General features: G+C 32.3%; 2 protein-coding genes and 1 long non-coding RNA gene across 3 annotated transcripts; 1 reads left to right on the forward strand and 2 right to left on the reverse strand.

Moving 5' to 3' along the window:
* Positions 1–3,672: 3,672 nt before the first annotated feature.
* On the reverse strand, positions 3,673–4,325 carry LOC25492656 (uncharacterized). Its single transcript, XR_003011353.2, has 2 exons — positions 4,090–4,325; positions 3,673–3,981 (listed from the first exon to the last, which is right to left on the reverse strand). It is a non-coding gene; the product is annotated as an uncharacterized lncRNA (long non-coding RNA).
* Positions 4,326–6,047: 1,722 nt separating this feature from the next.
* Positions 6,048–13,351, forward strand: LOC25492657 (uncharacterized). Its single transcript, XM_024782979.2, has 11 exons — positions 6,048–6,323; positions 7,135–7,210; positions 7,308–7,380; positions 7,457–7,508; positions 7,998–8,059; positions 9,203–9,266; positions 10,503–10,560; positions 10,659–10,745; positions 11,387–11,480; positions 12,537–12,641; positions 12,890–13,351. Exons 1-10 carry the CDS (start codon positions 6,158–6,160, stop codon positions 12,627–12,629), a joined length of 825 nt encoding a protein of 274 aa, XP_024638747.1. The 5' UTR covers positions 6,048–6,157; the 3' UTR covers positions 12,630–12,641; positions 12,890–13,351.
* Positions 13,352–13,892: 541 nt separating this feature from the next.
* LOC25492658 (tetrapyrrole-binding protein, chloroplastic) lies at positions 13,893–15,123 on the reverse strand. Its single transcript, XM_013600836.3, has one exon. It carries the CDS (start codon positions 14,925–14,927, stop codon positions 14,133–14,135), a length of 795 nt encoding a protein of 264 aa, XP_013456290.1. The 5' UTR covers positions 14,928–15,123; the 3' UTR covers positions 13,893–14,132.
* Positions 15,124–19,180: the final 4,057 nt, after the last annotated feature.

Here is a 19,180-nt window from a genome sequence, read left to right on the forward strand (position 1 = left end):
ATCTATATCGTTTTCTTCCTTCTCTCCCTCTTGAACAACCCATTTAAGTTTCTATTCACTGTCTCAGCATTCAGCATTTTTTTTCTTGTTTTCTTCACATCAAGCAACTTCCAGGATCTCTATTTTTTGTTTTCTTCACATCAAGTAGCTTCCAGAAAATTTGTATATTTTCTTTTCTGTTTGTTTTGCTATGCGTTTTGTTCCTTCCCTTTGTTATTTATTATAATCATTAATTAATTACTATATGTTTTTATTAGTTTTTACGTTTTTTTTAGGAAAAAAAATAGTTTTTAAGTTATTATTAATATTTATTATGGTTCTTCAACAAAACAAAAAAAAAGTTATTATTATGGTCCTTAAAAAAGAAGTTATTATTGACCAAAAAAAAAAAAAAGAAGTTATTATCATATCCCCTAAATAACATTATTATTATCGACGTATACTAAATAATTATTTGAAACAAAAAAAAATTAAAAAAATTGAAAAATCTATTTTGGTAATTATACATCTAAAAGCAATTTTGATTCAATGTATCCAAACAACAACAATTCATAAGAATCGCTTTTAACAAAGTGTATCCAAACAAAAATCAATTCACATCTAACTCACTTTTAATCAAAATCAATTCTCTCAAACTCAATTCTATCAAAATCAATTCTCGTTACCGCCAAACCAAACACACACATAATCAATGTTGGCACATCATTGGGGAATAGTTACATTGTCAAAAATGATATAAACCTGAAATGAGGGATAAAGATTCATGAGAAGAAAAATGAAATTTGAGTACAAAATATAATTATAAAAATGGAGGATCAAAACACATTTAAGCCGTTTATATAATAATATAATATAGTCTTGTCTTGTTATTTTAAGACGGCTGATGGGAATGAGTCAAAAATGACAAACCAACATTGTTTTGGCTCTTGCTACATTTCTTCTTAACTGATCCCTCATAGTTCATAAGTGATGAAGGAAGACCAAGAGCATATGCTCCATGTGTTTAATCCTCCTCTCCTTTTGATACTAATAAAATATAAAAAATGATAACAAGTGTTTTTATGATGTTGTTTAAGCATTTAAAAATAGTATTTTTTACCTTAAAAATTATGTAGTTATGATTTTTATAAGGTTATACTACTAACTTGTGTGATTACGGCACATGTTAATTTTATTTATTTTTAGTAAGCACATGTTAATTGTTAAAGACTTCATAAATGGTAAATATTTATTACAAAATATTAATTTTCAATCTCTATAAGAATAAATTAACATTATTTCCCAGACATAATTTTCACTTTAAATTCCTTAACATGTACCTTAATGACACAAGTTAACATTTTCCATTTTTATATGTGTTGACTTGTATTTTTAAGATAAAATTTATTTTTGTGAATTGTTTAAACAATATTTTTAGAACACTTGTCAGCAATTCTTTTAAATTATGTATATCATTTGATTTGTAAACTCAGGAAAAAAAATAACAACCACTTCAAGTTAAGTACAAATAGAGTACACAACAAGACTCAATAAACCAAATAAAAAGGACAACTGCATATGCAAAATAAAGACATAACTTGATAAATTATAAAATGAACATCTACAGAGGATCGAGGCTATGTTGCGCGAGTGGGTCGTATCTCTTATGGTATATCAACAGCGATACACATTTTTTAATGCGTTAAAATTTATATGAGAACCGTTAAATTTATATAGGACTTACGTTTTTTGGTGAAACCTATGTAAATTTTAACTAATTAAAGAGACTCGATTAAAATGTGTGTTGATATCATTTCTCTTAATTGATTATCAAGTGTGAAAGATACATTTGGTCAAAAAAAAAGTGTGAAAGATACATAGGATGTTAACGTGAACTTATTCCATTGTAGCATTTTTCTAAAACAATATTAAGTAAAATAAAATAAATTTTCTTTACAAAGAAATATACATGCTTCACCTTCATCGTCAAATGTATCCAAGACGGGAAAAAAACTAAACAAATTCATCCAAATTCAACTAAACAACCTCTGAAAAAAAACTCATAAAGGGAAGGAAAAACAAAATTGAGCTAGAGCTACTTCTCATCATCGAACAAAGAGAAGGAAAAAAATGTTTACTCTTCTCCGATATTCTCTTCCCCTCTTCATCGCCTGTTTTCCAACATCCTCTTTTGGATCCAGTTAACTTTGTTTACTGCACATAAACCTCTCCCAACAAACCAAAAAAATTGCACATAAATCTAAAACCCCTTCAACAAATCCTTCAACCCCACAACTTGTCCTTGCAGAGTCGGATGGAGTGGTTAGAGACTTACATAATTGCTAGAAATTAACCAAAGTGAGAACTAGTAAAATTTTGGGTTGTTATGGCCTACTTTAATCATACAGTTTCTTCAAGGTTACACACGAAGTTAACCGATTGACGAAGCATTATGAGCAAGCATTATCTAATTTAAATCTAGCACAATCAAAGCATAAACCGAATGAAAAACTTTATTGATAAATTCCAACAAATTAGAAGGGTCATCGTGGAACCCTAATTAGAGAGGTTTAGTTGCTTGTGGTAACAAACATCATAAGAAAACAATAGAAAAACATACCCTAGACAGAACAATAAAATGATGAATCTTACCTTGGAACTCTGATGCTTGACCCTTGCCTTCATCGTCAAATGTTTCTGATTCAATAAAATAGTGTGGAAGGATCTCTATTTAGAGCATGAGGTTACTTAAGGTTTAAGAGAAGAAAACTGAACATTTTCCAATGATCCAGCTTGGAAAACAAGCAAAAAGCGGTTTTTACCCGCATTTGGGCGCCTAGGGTTACGTGCAGGGGCGCATGGTACATGCGTAGGGGAGTTTGAGGCAGCCCTTCAGGTGCGATTTATTGTGTTTTTGTCCAATTTTTTTATCGTTCTTCCGTATGGAAACTCTTAGGAACTTGAAATGAATTTACTTTATCTTGTATTGTCTTCAACAACATTTTAAGAACCATTTATCTTTAATTTCATATCCTTGATCCTTCATGCGATGTCTTGATTTGTCGATTTACATGATTCCTCACTACAAATTACTCAAAACCCATATGGAGTTGCATGATCTAGGATAAAACTTAATTACAACGACTCAAGTGAAAACAATACAATATGTTCCTCAAAGCATTGACAACTCCTCTATCTCTCATCTTATTTATCTTCAAATGTAAAGAAAAGTACTAAAAAACATAACTAAAATGTCATATGATGCTCGGTCATCAATATCCATCGCTTTTAAATTGCATTCATGTATATCCTTTATACACTCTAAACATATAATAATTTGTCTTTCTATTTATTTTAATAAATGTAGAGTATCCTAACTCATAGATATGTGAATTCTTAAAAAATATTATTTAGTAGTGTTTTTTCAAACAAACTATTAATCTACTAGTGTTTAACTATTTAGAGATTAAATATTTGTACTTATTTGTACTACAAATATATTAAATATCTAAATTACATACATCATATGTGTTTTGTTACTTATTTAAGGAGTATAATAGATTATTTGTAAGATGACATGTAAGTTTAGCCCATTTTCAATGATATTTTGAATACATCTAAATGTAAAAGCAAGATAAATATTCAGTATACATAAATATTTAAATTGCATTTATACTCAAACTAAAAGAAAGATAAATAATTTATGTTTTGCATTTATATTCAAACTAAGGTAAGAATACTTGCATAATATAATAATACACTTCAGAGCTTGTCATAAAAATTGAAACACCCGAGAAACACAAATTAAACTTTGACGTAAATTATAAAGGTACAAACTTTATGATATACACACAGAACTATACACTTAGATGTAACTTAATTATTTTGAAACTTAATTGAATATGTTTCGTATATTGAACTCACAAAAATTATGAACGCACTTCCAAATTGGAGGTAAAAATGCTTCTAGACAATCATCATCAGAAACACATGGAGTGCGAACTGCATCGTCAAATAAGAAAAAAATATCTTTACTAATAGGTGATATAATATCGTGTATAAGATAAATTAGAAAATTTCAAAATTGTGTCAAGAGTAACATGCTTCTACCTTTTGCAACAAGAAATAAAGAAAGAAAGAGGATCAAAGCATGGACAAAACTGAGAATTTGAACCATGTTTTTTCTCATAATCATGTAATAATAGAAATTTTCACCGCTTTATAAATAAAAATTTCATGATTTGTTAACTGCAATTAAACGGTCATCTAGCCCTTAGGAGTTGGAGGAAGTTATCTATAAAATTGAAAATAATATTAAACGTCACTATTCAATATGTAAAGTGTACCCCTGCATTCACCCAATTGATCACTTAACTTTAGTAAAGATCTCACATAAAAACATTGATGATGATTAAAGTTAATTAATTTATTTATTAAACTTTATTATATATTTTTATTTATACTTTAGCCTTTCATAACGTATAGAGGAAAACCCCAAGAGATAAATAACAATAATGAATGACGAAAACATTAATTTCATAAACAACACATCTAAGAGGAGACAACAAATTTATTTATAAATTAAAATAACTATTTAATTGTATAAAATGATCACTAAGTTATTTATGAAGCAAATGTAACAATACCCTTGAATTTGTGAATGTATCGTAAATGTTTTCAAATTGTACTATCAAAAAATTTTAATTTGAAAAAACATCCCCAAGCCAATCCCGCGAAGCCAAAATTCTACGCATTCAAGACATTTACGACCGTTTTTTTTTTAATGGCAAATTATATTATATATATATATATATATATATATATATATATATATATATATATATATATATATATATATATATATATATATCTCCCAAGTATTACACCAATAAGAAAAATAAAAGCCCCCAAAAATTCAAGACATTTAAGACCGCTTGATCAAGACAAGACATCCAACTTCAAGATAAGTAACTTAAATTATAATATTAAATAAAAATCCTCATTTTTTTTAATCTTAATCTTAATCGGACGGTCGCTAATGCCTTAAATGCGCGAACATGTTTTTTCACTATTTGTTATTTCGTGTGCCCTCCTAGCTTCCGATAAAAAAAATTACATTTTAGATTATACTTTCAACCAAGGACAATTTGGTGCGACAGAGGGTTCTCTCATGAAGACGCGGTTTGTGTGTCCGAATGTGGGATTCAAGAAACAACAACACATTTATTTTTGGGATGTGACGTCGGATCCCTTTGGTCTAAGGTTTGGCTTTGGCTAGATATTTCTACGGTTTCACCTCGTGATCTTCATCAACACCTCACTCAATTTATCAAAATGCCTGGTTTGCATAGATCTACGCATATATTTTTCAGGATTATTTGGTTTGGATTCTTTAGAAGGAAAGAAACGAACGTGTGTTCAATAATACAATATCGACACCTTTCACCCTCATAGAAAAGGTTAAAATGACATCTTTTTTATGGTTAAAGTCAAAACAGACAACCTTTCCTTTTAGCTATCATGACTGGTGGACACAACCGCTCCTTTGTATGGGCGTCCACTTGTAATTTCTTATCTCTTTTATTTTTTCGATGCTGCTTTGTTTTAGTTAGCACTTTGATCTTGTAAATACTTTTGAGTGATTTCGCCTTTGCACGTCTTGTGCGGGGTAAACTATATATATATCATTTTTGTTTGTTCAAAAAAAATCTAAAACATGTGCATGTATATGTGTGTATACACACATAAATGAGAGATATATTGACTCAAATCGTAGATTATTATAGTTACTCCAAATTTTATCCTATTATTTTAAAGATGAGTGTTATTTGAACAACCAATTTGGTGATAACTTATTTGACAACCATATTTTACAAAGAAAAAAGTGGTATTGACACGGAAACCAAGCAATAAAGAGATAAAGTAAAAAATAATATGAGTATGAGAGAGAAAATTGTCGCAAAAGTTATCATATTCAAATATCATTTCTCTATTTTAAAAACTTACTTATCGAGCTTGATACTTCATTACACACCTCGAACAAAATGACTATTTACCCATTAAAATGTGTGTTTGACATGGCATACACGGGGCCCACTAAAAAACAGGAATCAGGCAGCACAAGAATCTGAGAAAAGGGTGGTGATTGGTGAAGGGGCTCTCCGGACACGGTTGTACGATGGGACACTCCGCATCTAGAACCACCGTAACATTACTCATCTTCATCTTCTTGTTGATCTCTGAATTTTCATTCACCATCGCTATCAGAAAAGATATTGGCTTCAAATTCATTCCTTTCTGCAATAACACCGTTCAAGGCAGATTCCTTCTTTCCGACAACAACGGTATGGTATCCTTTTTTCTTTTCTTTATTTTCTTATTCAAATATTTCTTGTATTTATATATTCAGTGTACGTTTGGTTTCACTTAGGAGGTATCAAAATCTATCAAGCACCTGACACCGGTAATTAGTTGACTAAATCACATTATTGAACATAATCACATGTGTCGCTGTCTTGTCTATGTCCGGACACTCCATTAAAAGTGTCGGTTCTATATAGGTTTTAATTAATTCTCGAAGTGTAAAATTGTTTCTAGAGGAGTTGAATTGATTCTAGAGGTGTATAATTGATTTGACATGTTAAGATGTTTTTGAGTAGAATTGATTTTGTGTCAAGAATTTATTTATTATAACTTGAAGTTAAAATTTGTAGTTTTTGACTTCTACAATTGATTTTGGTGTGATATGTTCAATCTACCTTTACATGTGTATTCACATAAAAATCACTTTACATTCAGCTCGTTTTTAGTTCGAATCACTTGCTTATGTTTGGTTCCACGTTTGGAGCGTCTAGAATTGATTTTGACATGTTTGGTTGCTCTCGAGTAGAATTGATTTTGTCTCCAGAATTGATTCTAACTTGAAGGTAGGATTTGTAGCTTTGAGTCTAAATGTGATTTTTTATACTGAAATTTATTGTTCAACTCACTTTTACGTAAATGTATCGAAACATAAAAAACTTTACATTCAACTTACTTTTAAGTAAAATTGATATTCAAAATTAATTTCTGCCACCGCATAACGAAATATTCATTCAAAATCCATTTGTGTTACCATAGAACCGAACACACTTTTACATTCTTATTATTTTGTAGGTTATGTATGCAATGCACTTTCGGTTGACTCAAAGTCTCGTTGTTGTCCTCAAACTGGGAAGAAATTCTCTTGTCAGTGAGTTTGTTTCCTAACTTCTTTTTTGTTTTGTTTGAATTTTGAGCGTTGAAAGTGAAAATAACAAGTAATGGTTATTTTGTTTAATAATTTGCAGTGGATGCAATCTTCTTTCACAGTGTTGCAACTCTTATGAATATTGTGTTTCTTGCTGTCTCAACCCTGCAATGGTAATCTCTTAACCTGCCTTTTGATTTTTCACCTTCCGCGAATGGCTGATTTTTTTCACTGGGCTTAATTTAACAGACAAAGAAGGAACACGTGTTGAAGATGAAGATTGCTAAACCTTCTACTGCAAGTAATGTTTCTGTTTTATTACTTTGCAATTTTGTTGTATTTTGAGCATTTAATTAACTAGCGTAGATAGATGTATATTTCTAATAAATATTGTTGCATGTAAACGTAAGGACTTGGGGCCTGTTTAGGCTAACAACGTAATTAAGAGCTTATAGTATAAATGCTTAATTGCAAGCTATTTCTATTGTCGAAGAGAAAATATGGTAAGTGACAAATTACTTTCATATATGCTATCTTGGAGAACTTATCAAAATTAGCTGAAAACAACTTATGATAAACTCTCTCAAACACTGTCAAGCGTTAACGCCAATAGATAAATCCAGATACAGACACAGATAAACATAAACAAAGATACCCCCCTACCCTTTTTTCCTTTTCCTCTTTGGCTTCTAACCTGTTCTTATGTAACCAAAAGAATCTCTTGTATATGTTAAAGTAATATACATATATCCATTTTTTTTAAAACGAACATCATAAAACTTTTTGGCAGGGACTTATGAAAGTGTATTTGACTACTGTGCTGGAAGATGTCGGCATAGTTCTGAGAGTGTGGTGAGTAAACTTCTGTATTCCTGCCATCTTATTGTTTTTGAAATTGTATCTTTATTTTAGAATTTTTCTTTAATACCTTGAATAACATACACTCTCCATATTAGCAAGGTTGCTTATTATGTGCACAAAACTATTTTCATGGCTGCCTATCTTCTTGACTTGTTAGAGGAAGCTTTGCATAGTTGTCTAGTTCTAGACATTTGAGGGGGAGGAGTTGAATGTATCTTTGTGCATTTTCATCTCACAATCAGCATAGCAATTTATTTGGAGCATGTTATTAGTACTTTGCTTTTAGTGTAAATTCTTCGCATTCAAGACATGCTAAAAATGGAGTCACACAACAGTTATTACTTCAGATATATGCAAGAGTAATTTGAACTCACACATTTTCGCTGTATGAAGGCCAACATAACAACTTGAACAGGCTCTTTTGCTTATTTTCTAACGTAGATCTAATAATTAGACTTTTAGATATATTGTTGTTCAACGTCCTTATATTTTCTTTTTGTTTAAATTCACAATCAATGCTGTCAAATCTGAGAATTTAGGCGACACATGTAGCCGTTGTAAACTTGAATTGTAAACTCTTTAAGTTTTACATATTTCAATTTAAAAATAAAAAATGTTTTATTAAAATATCAGTAACCAAATATATTAGTTAGTAAATGCAGAGCTAATATTGAAAATTCCAGTCAAACATAGGAAATAAAAAAGATGAAATTATAACATAACTCAATAAAATTATCAATCCAATTACAATGCCATACTTGACCTCATTAATACATTATTTTATAGTGTTTGATAAAATAGAACAAAATATTATTTGGTTCATACACCCTATACATGTTGCACAGCATAGGCAACTCAACCCAAATATCGTAGAAAATGGACCAAACTATACATATTGAAGCCAAAACTATGTCTAATGTCAGACTCGCTAACTAGTTAGTAGAGTCAATGGTTTATTGATTTTATCTAGAGTTTACTTGAGCACATATTAGTTTGACGAAAAGAGTTTGCATGAGAGATCACTTGTTTTTACAGCCTAGGATTGTCTAAAAGCTAGCTTGAGAGTTTGTTTGAAAACCATGTTTATGATGAGTGCATTTGTTGATGTTTCTATCTTGGTATTTAATATTCCAGGTTCATGAAAATGCTTATCTTAGTGACTTCCACCATTGCTTTTCTCTACCGTCCAATTCTTCTGGTAAGTCTGCAGATTTGTCTGCCTCAGTGCCTTGTAATTGTGTTAGTTCCTAATCCTGTTTTGACCTAGCAAGGTACCGATTCTAAAATCTCATCGGTTAGTAATACCTTAGGAATAATATGCTACTGCTTTTGCCCAGACTGGAGGAGAGTGGTAATATCGAGTAGTTAAGTAGATGGTTACGCCTACAATCCATTCAAATGACATTGTACTTCGTATTAATTGGGATATATATGCTAGTTTTTTCCTTGTTTTTTCTCTTCCACGTGAGCCAATATTGAGTCAAAGTTGAGCTGTTGTGGAATGCTATTTTTAAGGGAAAAATCTTGCTGAATTGGTCCACTTCTTTTCCCACTTATCCCATAATCTGTTTAACGCTCCCTCAAAAAGTGTTACACGTTCTCCAGACCTTGTGATGGGCAAGGCTCTATAAAATCAGAAACATATTCGCTGTTTCAGAGTCACTAAACCTACTTTCTCTCTACATAAAGCTGCACCATCGAGTTTGAGCAAGTGAAGGTTTGGAACAGCGAAACAGTCTGGTTATAGCAGCAGCAGTAAGATTTTTCTCACCTAGCAATGGCTGGGGTTAGTGCTCCTTTTATTTTGCTTCGTTTACTGGTCTGGTTTAAACGTGTTGTTTACATGTTTAAATCGATAGAATAGTTTACATTTGGTTCATGTAAACTATTCTATCGATTTAAACATGTAAACAACACTAACAACACGTTTAAACCAGACCAGTAAGCGGCAGCAAAATAAAAGGAGCACTAACCTCCAGCCATCGCTAGGTGAGAAATTTTTTACTGCTGCTGCTATAACCGGACTGTTTCGCTGTTCCAAACCTTCACTTGCTCAAACTCGATGGTGCAACTTTATGTAGAGAGAAAGTAGGTTTAGTGACTCTGAAACAGTGAATACATTTCTGATTTTATAGAGCCTTGCCCATCACAAGGTCTGGAGAACGTGTAACACTTTTTGAGGGAGCGTTAAACAGATTATGGGATAAGTGGGAAAAGAAGTGGACCAATTCAGCAAGATTTTTCCCTTAAAAATAGCATTCCACAACAACTCAATATTGGCTCACGTGGAAGTGAAAAAACTAACAATTTATTGCAGTCATGCTCTTGTTAGGGGTGGGTTGTAGCTATACGTCTTTTGGTAAATAAATTCATGCTTTTGGCCTTTTTATAGCTATTTAGACGGAATCTGTTCTTTTTCATGTATTGAATCCAGTGGCAAATAGCACTCTCACAGAAGCAAGGCTGAACGGCATCAATGTTGTTGCTGGGAGGTAAATTATTACTGATATCCCTTCTTTTTAGTTGAGGTTAATGTTTGCAGTTTCTTGATGTGGCTTTGCAGTTGAACTCCTTATCACTTGTTTGGCAGGCAAGGTGAATCGTGTAATTCAGTTTGCAAGTCAAGAGGACAATCATGCGTCCCAAATAAACTTGTGGTGCTTAATCATTGTGACATGTAAGTGATGCTTTGAATGTGTGTTCTAAATTCTGTTGCTAATATATTTCAATGGGACTGTTGGTTATATGGTATAAATGAAAAATAATATGATAGACAGGGAAGAATACGTTGAAATGGAATGGGAAATTGATTTATTAATTTCACTAAAACAATACACTTAATAGTGTTTCACAAAACAAAACAGAACACAACTACATCACCACTAAACTAGGAACGTGGGATAACAACAACTGCTTTCTCCTAAAGTGTAGGTACCACTTATTGACTAAAATAAAAAACTGAAACAATAGGGAATAAAGATAAATCAGCCACGTAATGCAGTCCAAAAGCAATAATTAACAGGGACTACTACTTTGAGTAATTTATCCGCGCTGTGAATTAGACGTATAATTTTATTTACTTGGATGGTTTTCTTCTATACAAAGCATATTTAAAGTATTTCTGGTTTTATTTTTTGTTTATCCTTTGCACAAATAATCCATTTTATTAATGCTTAGTGCTTGGTTGCCTGTCATGGATAATATATTGGCAATAGAAACAATACTGAGAGAGGAAGAAATATCATTTCAGCATGCTGATACTTTGTATCTTTTATCTTATGTACTGACTGTATCAATTGATCTTCGTTATGTGGGCAGTATACAGAAATACATGAGCTGCAAGGGAGGTTGCTTGGCAAGTGTTGGCACAGATCAACCTGCTGAAGTTGTTTATGACGCCCCGAAGTATATGGTAATAATTGTTTTATGATTTAAGAAAAAAACAAACATGTTGGATTCCAGATATTGATAAATAGAGGTTGATCGGCAGATACATTTTTCCTATATAAATTTAAGATGATATGATGTCGATGTCATAGAAATGTCGTGTAAATTGCCCTGCATAACTAGTCTTAGAATTTGTAGTTGGGACTAACACAACCCCACAAAACCGGCCTGCGAGGTGAGGATTGCCCCCACGTATAAACACTTGTTCAGGTCATCTCTCAACCGATGTGGGGCTCTTTAACACCCCCCTCATGCCCAACACCATTGGGCTTGGTGCGTGGATATAAATGGTGGGTGATCCGATGGTGGAAACCTAAGAGTAGGTGGCCCAACAGATCTTGGAGAGGCTCTGCTACCATATTAGAAATCATGGTTGTGCGCTACACAACCCCACAAAATCGACTTGTGAGGTGATAATTGCCCCCACTTATAAACACTTGTTCTGGCCATCTCTTATCCCACATTGGACTCTTTAACACACCCCCTCACACCCAATACTATTGGGCTTGGTGCGTAGATATAAATGGTGGGTGGCCCGATAGCGGAAACTTGATAGCAGGTGGCCCAATGGATCTTGGAGGAGGCTCTGAACGCAACCCCACAAAACCGGCTTGTGAGGCGAGGATTGCATCACAAACCGGTTTTGTGAGGCTGTGTTAGGCGCAACCACGATTTCTAAGAACTGGCGCTTTAAAAACATGTTTACGCATGTCATGTGCATGCCATGACATAACCATTATGGTGCCTTTAATTACCAAACTCCATGTCGGAGGTGGTGTCCGGTTGGTTATCAACTACCAAGAAGCTTTAAGATTAGATCTAGTCACCTGTTGCCTTTTCATTTTCTCCTCAAATGCTATTGCGGTAGCGCTAGGCAGGAAATGCTTTGAAATTTTAGATGTTCAGCATCCTATATTGATTTGAATTCATGCTTATTACCTAGAGATATCATTTCACAATCTATACCAAGGAAAACACTTTCATGACATTTAAATTGATATTTGCTTTGGGTTGTTTTCAGAATCCGGAATCATGTTTATACACGGAAACACAATCTATACTTTCTTGTGATGGTTCACATCAGCACACAAGGAGACTGTGTCCCTGTGCGTAGCTTTTTTGCCTGGTAAGCTGTGGTCCCTTTTAACGTTGCTAATTTTTTTTTGTGATGTCAGAAATTAAAATAGCTTTCTTTATCAATTTGAAGTAGAAAAGAAAAAGAATTTTGTAAAATTGAAGTCATGTATGATGTTTTCTCTTGTAATGCCGAGTTGTTTGACTAATTTTCTTCAGGTGGAAAGTATCTAATTAATGTGCTTCCTCGTAAACTTAACTTCATTTTTGTTTTAAATTTTAAAAGTTCTGATGTGCTAGATTTTGTTGCACTGGATGGGCGGTATCGAAGTGGCAACTCTTGTTTTGATGGTATGGAAGGAGGAAACCCGTGCAAAGCATCGACCTTGAGAAATTTAATATACCAATCCATCAGCCTTTATGTTGTAAAATTTAGCTGATTAGCTTTTCCTTTCACAATTTGGAAAGAACGCTACTTCAGGCTGCATTTGGAAAATTTAGGGAGGATGAGATAGAGACACAAGGGATATAGAATAGGCTAAATGGTAAAAAGGGTTACTTTCATGTTTTAATGAATTAACGATAGAAGAAATGTAAAGGTAATATGTTGCATATCCAAATTTTAATACAAGTTCTTTTGAACTTTTTGTTTTTCAAAAGAATCTTAACTTATGGAACAAAGCTATTCTCATTTATTACACCAGTTTGGTGAAGAACGAAAGGCGAAAGGGAGAATGATACTTAGTGCTTTCTTACCTTTAATAAACCTTGCAACATCCTTTCCCCCCCATTTCTGTTTCTATTAAGCATTTTTTTGGATTTTGATTAGTAAACTATACTTTAATAGACGAATAATATACCTTACAGTCTTGCATATACATTTCTTTGTATTTGTACTTCATAGTGTCTAGTAACAGTTGGTTTTACTTCATCTTTCTCCCAATAACACCCAAGTTATGTGGGCAATGAAAGTATTGCACTAGTATTCTTCTTGATTATAAACACTCAGAAGTGACTGTAGTAACTAGCATAGTTCTTAATTGTTTAAAAATGTGAATTAAGATGTTAAATAGGTTTTGTTTTGGTGAGATGGGGGAATGAAAAAGAGAAATTGAGCCATGGCGGGAAACTAAATTGAGTAACACTGTATTAATAAATAATCTATAGAAAATGCACAAGTTGCAGAAGTCAATTTTTGTCTGTGTCTGTTGTAGAGTTCCGTTGCAAGTTGCAACTGAAACAACAGTTGTCACTATAGAAACGGACGTTATAAACAAGATGGCAGGCTTTGTAATTTTGTCCATTATGTGCACAAGGATTCACAATTCACATAACATTATTCTACATATAAGCCTTCAGTTTAATGAGTTTCTAAAATGCAAATATCATTATTAAGTAAAGAGAAAAAATACAATTCAAGTAACTACCTTCATCTATTGATGATGAATGAACAATTACTATGTATATACGTAAAAATTAAAACACAAATTAAGTTACATTCTCTACGCACTCAGCAAGTTTATTGTGAAGTTTTCTGAACTCATCAGAAACTATAGTCTGTTTTGAAGATCTTGGTAGCCAATGGTTTAGATGAATCTTTTAACCCTTTGAGTGCTCCATTTCCCTCAGTGCTGCCAAATGAAACTTCAACTTCGTCTGGGACTGAATCAAAAGCTGGATGGTTAAAAATATAGCTTAGCAACTGTGTTCCTCTGAGTGCATTTGTCAGAGGTAAATGACCCTCTGGAGTGTCATCATTGAGCTCCCATATAAACTCTGTAGGAAAAGACCTATAGTTATATTGCTCCATTTCAGTGTCAAGCTTCTTCATCCAACCAACCTTGATGAAGAACTTGGTGAAGTCTTTTTTAGCCTTACCAAATAGTTTCTTTTGGACACTGTATCCAAATTTGTTGTCACTATGATCTCTCCACAGCTGGTCAATTGTTTTGAGGTCTTCTTCTGAGATGAACTGAACCTCTGAGAAGAAAACATAGCCGCGCTTCTGAGCTGCTTCGCCTGCTAAAACGATGAGAAGACGTCTTGTCTCTTCGTCGGCTTCTCGGAAGTTTTTGGCTGAGAGATGCTGCTGGAGGAGTTCAAAGGAGCTGGTTTGAGAGGTTGATGATGGTGTGGAGGATGTTGTTTGGGAGATAGAAAATGTGATAGAGGAGTTGGAAGAGGAAGAGTGGGAGAGGGTTATGTTGGTGGGGTTGATGGTGGTTGGTTTGAGGAAAAGTGAGGATGAAAGTGTGGATGGAGGAGCAGTTTCAGAAGGGTAGTAGTGGCGTTTGCTGAGAGAATGATGTTGAATTGAGTGAAGAGAATTGGTTGCCATTTAGTTCAGAGAGTATACTACAATGTTCTATTGTCAATTTAGGACAACAGAAGAGAAGGGTTATTGGAAGTGTGGTAGGAAAGTGAAGTAGAAGATGAATGAATGTGATGTGAAGAATTTCAAGGCTATGATATTGGGGCAATGTTGTGTGCTACGTTGCTTGAGTGTTTAGTAGGAGTAAGGAGATAAGGAATATGTGGGGAGGGACAGTGAAGGGCTCATCAAAAGTAATATAATAGGAGTTTGTGATTGGCTGAAATAGGGTGAGGTTGGATCACACCCAATCTACCCCACATCACTCTCTAGTCTATACACACAATTAATTTCTTTACCCCCATGAAATAGACTTCTTTTCTTTTTTAAGAAACAAAATATGGTTCATACCCTTTCTGCAAAATTGTGCTTGATATTTTAAGAAAAGGTGAAATAAGTCTTACATCATGCTCAAATTTATTTTCATCATTTAGAACAATAACTCTTACTATTAGATCAAACGTGATATTAAGTGACTTATATGGTAAATTTGAAGTAGGAGTTTGGGGTTTGAATCTCAAACCCTATATATATTATGTAATATTCCTACCAATCGAGATAAATTCAATTAATTTACTTGTACATATTAAACAAAACTATTTTAAATATAGTACAATATTCAATAAGTCAAATAACGCTCATCACAATTCACAAGGGTAAATGAATGCACAAAAGATTTAGGAAAATATAAATAAAAAATAGTTTTTCTCTTTCTAGAACATACCACATGGCACACACTCGTTATACTCTTTTGATTTGGTTTCAGTTACAACCCCGCCATCCCAACTTTCACATAATGCAAGTTTATGACTAAAAAAATGTCCTTTATCTTCAGCCTTATAAGAGATGTGTGTATTAAATTATGCACTCTCTTCTCGTGATAAATTAAAATGTGGATAGAGCAAGAATGAAGAAGAAAAACAACAACTTCAAATTGTAATCGCAATGCAGGAACAATATTATACAAATATAAGTTTATTATCTGTAGTTTTCGAAGACATTATTTCGTGTTAATCATTTCATCAAAATCATATGCTTTTTAAAAACCTACTTTTTTTTTTTTTAAGAAATCAAAATAGGATATTAACAACGGCGATGAAAATTCCTCAGAGTACAAGATGTAAAAATCTACTTTAAATAAGATGAGTTCCTTCTTCCTCTTTTTTACATCATCCACCACTTCATTGGCCATTAAAATTTTATCTAGTATTTATCTCCCCTTAGCAAAATCAGATTGAGTTTCTGCAATACATTGCAAAATAAATTGTTGGATCTTGTGTCAAGGGACTGTTGCAAATTTTTGACCATGAAGAAGCTGAAAATGACCATAATTAGTTGCGTAAATAATTCTAAAGTGTGCGTGAACATACCAAACTTTATGTTGGATTTGCCCCATCAATTAATGCCAACCGGATGCAAATGAGTATCTTGGCGAATCCCTTCAGGATACAATGGAATTCTGGACGTGAATTGGACAATCATGTTAAACGTATCAAACAGTGATAGTTTACAAAATAAATTTCTCTCAATTACTCTACTGCATTAGAGAAAAGAAGAAATGATTTAGAAATATTTGGGTAGAATTTTGACACATAAAATATAATTTATGCACCGTCTTTTTACCTTAATGTGTCTATGATTGCACAAAAACTCATATCGCTTAGTGAAGGGAAGCAACTTTTGAACCTTACAAATACGACTCACGATATTACATCAAATGGTTCATTGGTTTAGTGGCGTTATGGGTTCAAACCCCATTAAACCTATTCTTTTTCATTTTTATAAAGTTTCATTTAAAATAATGAACATGCAATTAAAAAATGTGAAGTCTAAAAGCTAAACTTATGAGCATGAAAAAAAAATCAACCAACACAACCACTGAACTAAGTGACACTTCTATTAAAATATTATCATTGACATTTCCTCTTGGTCAACTGTTGACTTTCTTGAATTGTCTCCTTCGAAAATTTTGTCGAGTCTCTCACATGCAAGATACTCGATCAAGTTGTTGTTCCAAGTTATATAGTTGTCCTCAGTTATGTTTGCAATTTTGAATTGACGCTTAACGTTGGACATTATTATATCAAGCAATAGTAAGCGCTTCCGATGAAATGATCGTGCTGATAACGTGATAAAAAACCAGATATTTGAATACTTGTTAGATGATATGTGAGAACTAATATGATGATATAAATTACTACCCTAATTATATAATACCACAAATATATATAATGCTAGGATATATCAAATTAAATAAATAAAGAGAGAAGAAAGCAGTATGATATATCTATATTTCTCAAAATGGTGCATCTTTACATGAACTAAAGTATGATATTTATACTACCAAAGTTACCACTATTTTATGTATGAAATAATTTACATAACTATTCTAAGTTGGAATTCAGATAGATATTTTACATTACTATTATAAGTTGACATTGTAGATATTTCAACACAAATAGTAAGACATGTGTTTCATATAATTCTAAAATAATTTAGGTTTTTTCTAATTTCTTATAACAACAACAATTTCATTATATCTTGTGTTAGGGGCACTGTTACAAAATTTATGCAAGAAGAAGATGAAAATGAGCATGATGATGATGATTGTACAAATAATTCTAAAGCGTGTGAACATGTCAAGTTTTATATTCGCTCCCCAACCCCCACTAATTTATGCCACCGGATACAAATGAGTATACCAGTGAATGCTCTTCACAATTTTGACTCATAATTTTTATTTTTTTTTGCCCCTTCTTTTGCAATTTTATATTGTATCATTTAAATCAATGAGCTGAACTTGTATCCATGCAATCAAACTGAACCACTACAATCGTGTAGTGCTATTTCTTATGAATGAAATAGGCAAGAAAAGCAAGAATTACTCTTATAAAAGTTAACAAAGTCTAGATAAAGGGAAAGGGCGAAATACATAGAGGAGATGGAAATAAAATCAACGAACTTAGGTCTATTCTTTGCTTTTGTGCACTGAGATTTCGTAATAATAATCATTACCCTTTAACAATTATAAAAACCTTCCAAGTTTATATTATAGAAATTTCTCTCTCACACAAGTCTTCTTAACCTATTTGCACGAACTTTAGATAATACCGTACTTTATACATATATCCAATTTGATTCAAACGGGAGTGGTAAGTACCCCAACACTATGAATGAGTGTAATGTGGAATTCACAAGAAAGATGGTCCATGTTCTCAATATCTTAAAATCTTAAAGTTTGTTTAAAAAAAATCCTTAAAGTTTTGAATCGAGATGTATTGTCTCACCTTTTTTCTCGAAATAATGTAATGTTGTCTAACATAATTACTTGTTTTTTTAGGGGAATTAATTATTTGACTCAAATAACATATGCCTCTTCTATCATTTCGAGAAAAAAAAAAAAAACATATCTCTTCTATGATAAAAATCTTTGATTTTATCAACGAAGGTTTACTTAATTGATAAAAAGTTGACTCATTCGCAAGATAGTGAGTTTCATTTTCGATATCAATGCAAAAATTTCTTCAACGAGTGTGTTTATTGAACTTTGAGGCCTGCTCAAATGCCTAATAAGTCTTCAAAATCCAATTCACCTAAACTTTTTGTTATAAAAACGTCTTCGATTTAAATCCAAGGTATGCAACAATTTAAAATTCTTATGAAAAATTTGTCTCTTATTTAAGTTTCACAAGACTCAAGAGATTATTCTTTGTCGTTGTGTTTGAAGGATATCCAATATTTAATTTTTAACTAATTCAATCCTTCAAATTTTTTTTATTGATGCAGAGAATGAGAATATTTTACTTACACAAGATGATTTTTCATTTTTGTATACTAAAAAATATGAAAAATCTAAATCCCCTAAAAAAAAAAATTTGTATACTAAAAAAAAAAGTAAGGGGGTGTATTGGATCATGATTCTAAAAGATTTTAAAAGACTTTTTTATCATGAAAAAGTCTTGTGGTATTCAATCAAGACTCTTTCCAATTTAAAAAAAGTCTTGTGTTATTCAATCAAGATTCTTTGTCATTTAAAAAAAGTCTTGTGGTATTCAATCAAGACTCTTAATCACTTAAAAAAAGTCTAGTGATATTCAAAATCATTCAAATTTCAAAGGATTGTTTAATAAATCAGATTTTGATGGATTTTGTGGGATTTTCTAGTGAAATTTTAGCATGAAAAAGTCTTTCATGAAAACATGAGATTTCTTAGGATTGTT

The sequence above is a fragment of the Medicago truncatula genome, chromosome 4, assembly GCF_003473485.1.
Source record: "Medicago truncatula cultivar Jemalong A17 chromosome 4, MtrunA17r5.0-ANR, whole genome shotgun sequence".
NCBI lineage: Eukaryota > Viridiplantae > Streptophyta > Magnoliopsida > Fabales > Fabaceae > Medicago > Medicago truncatula.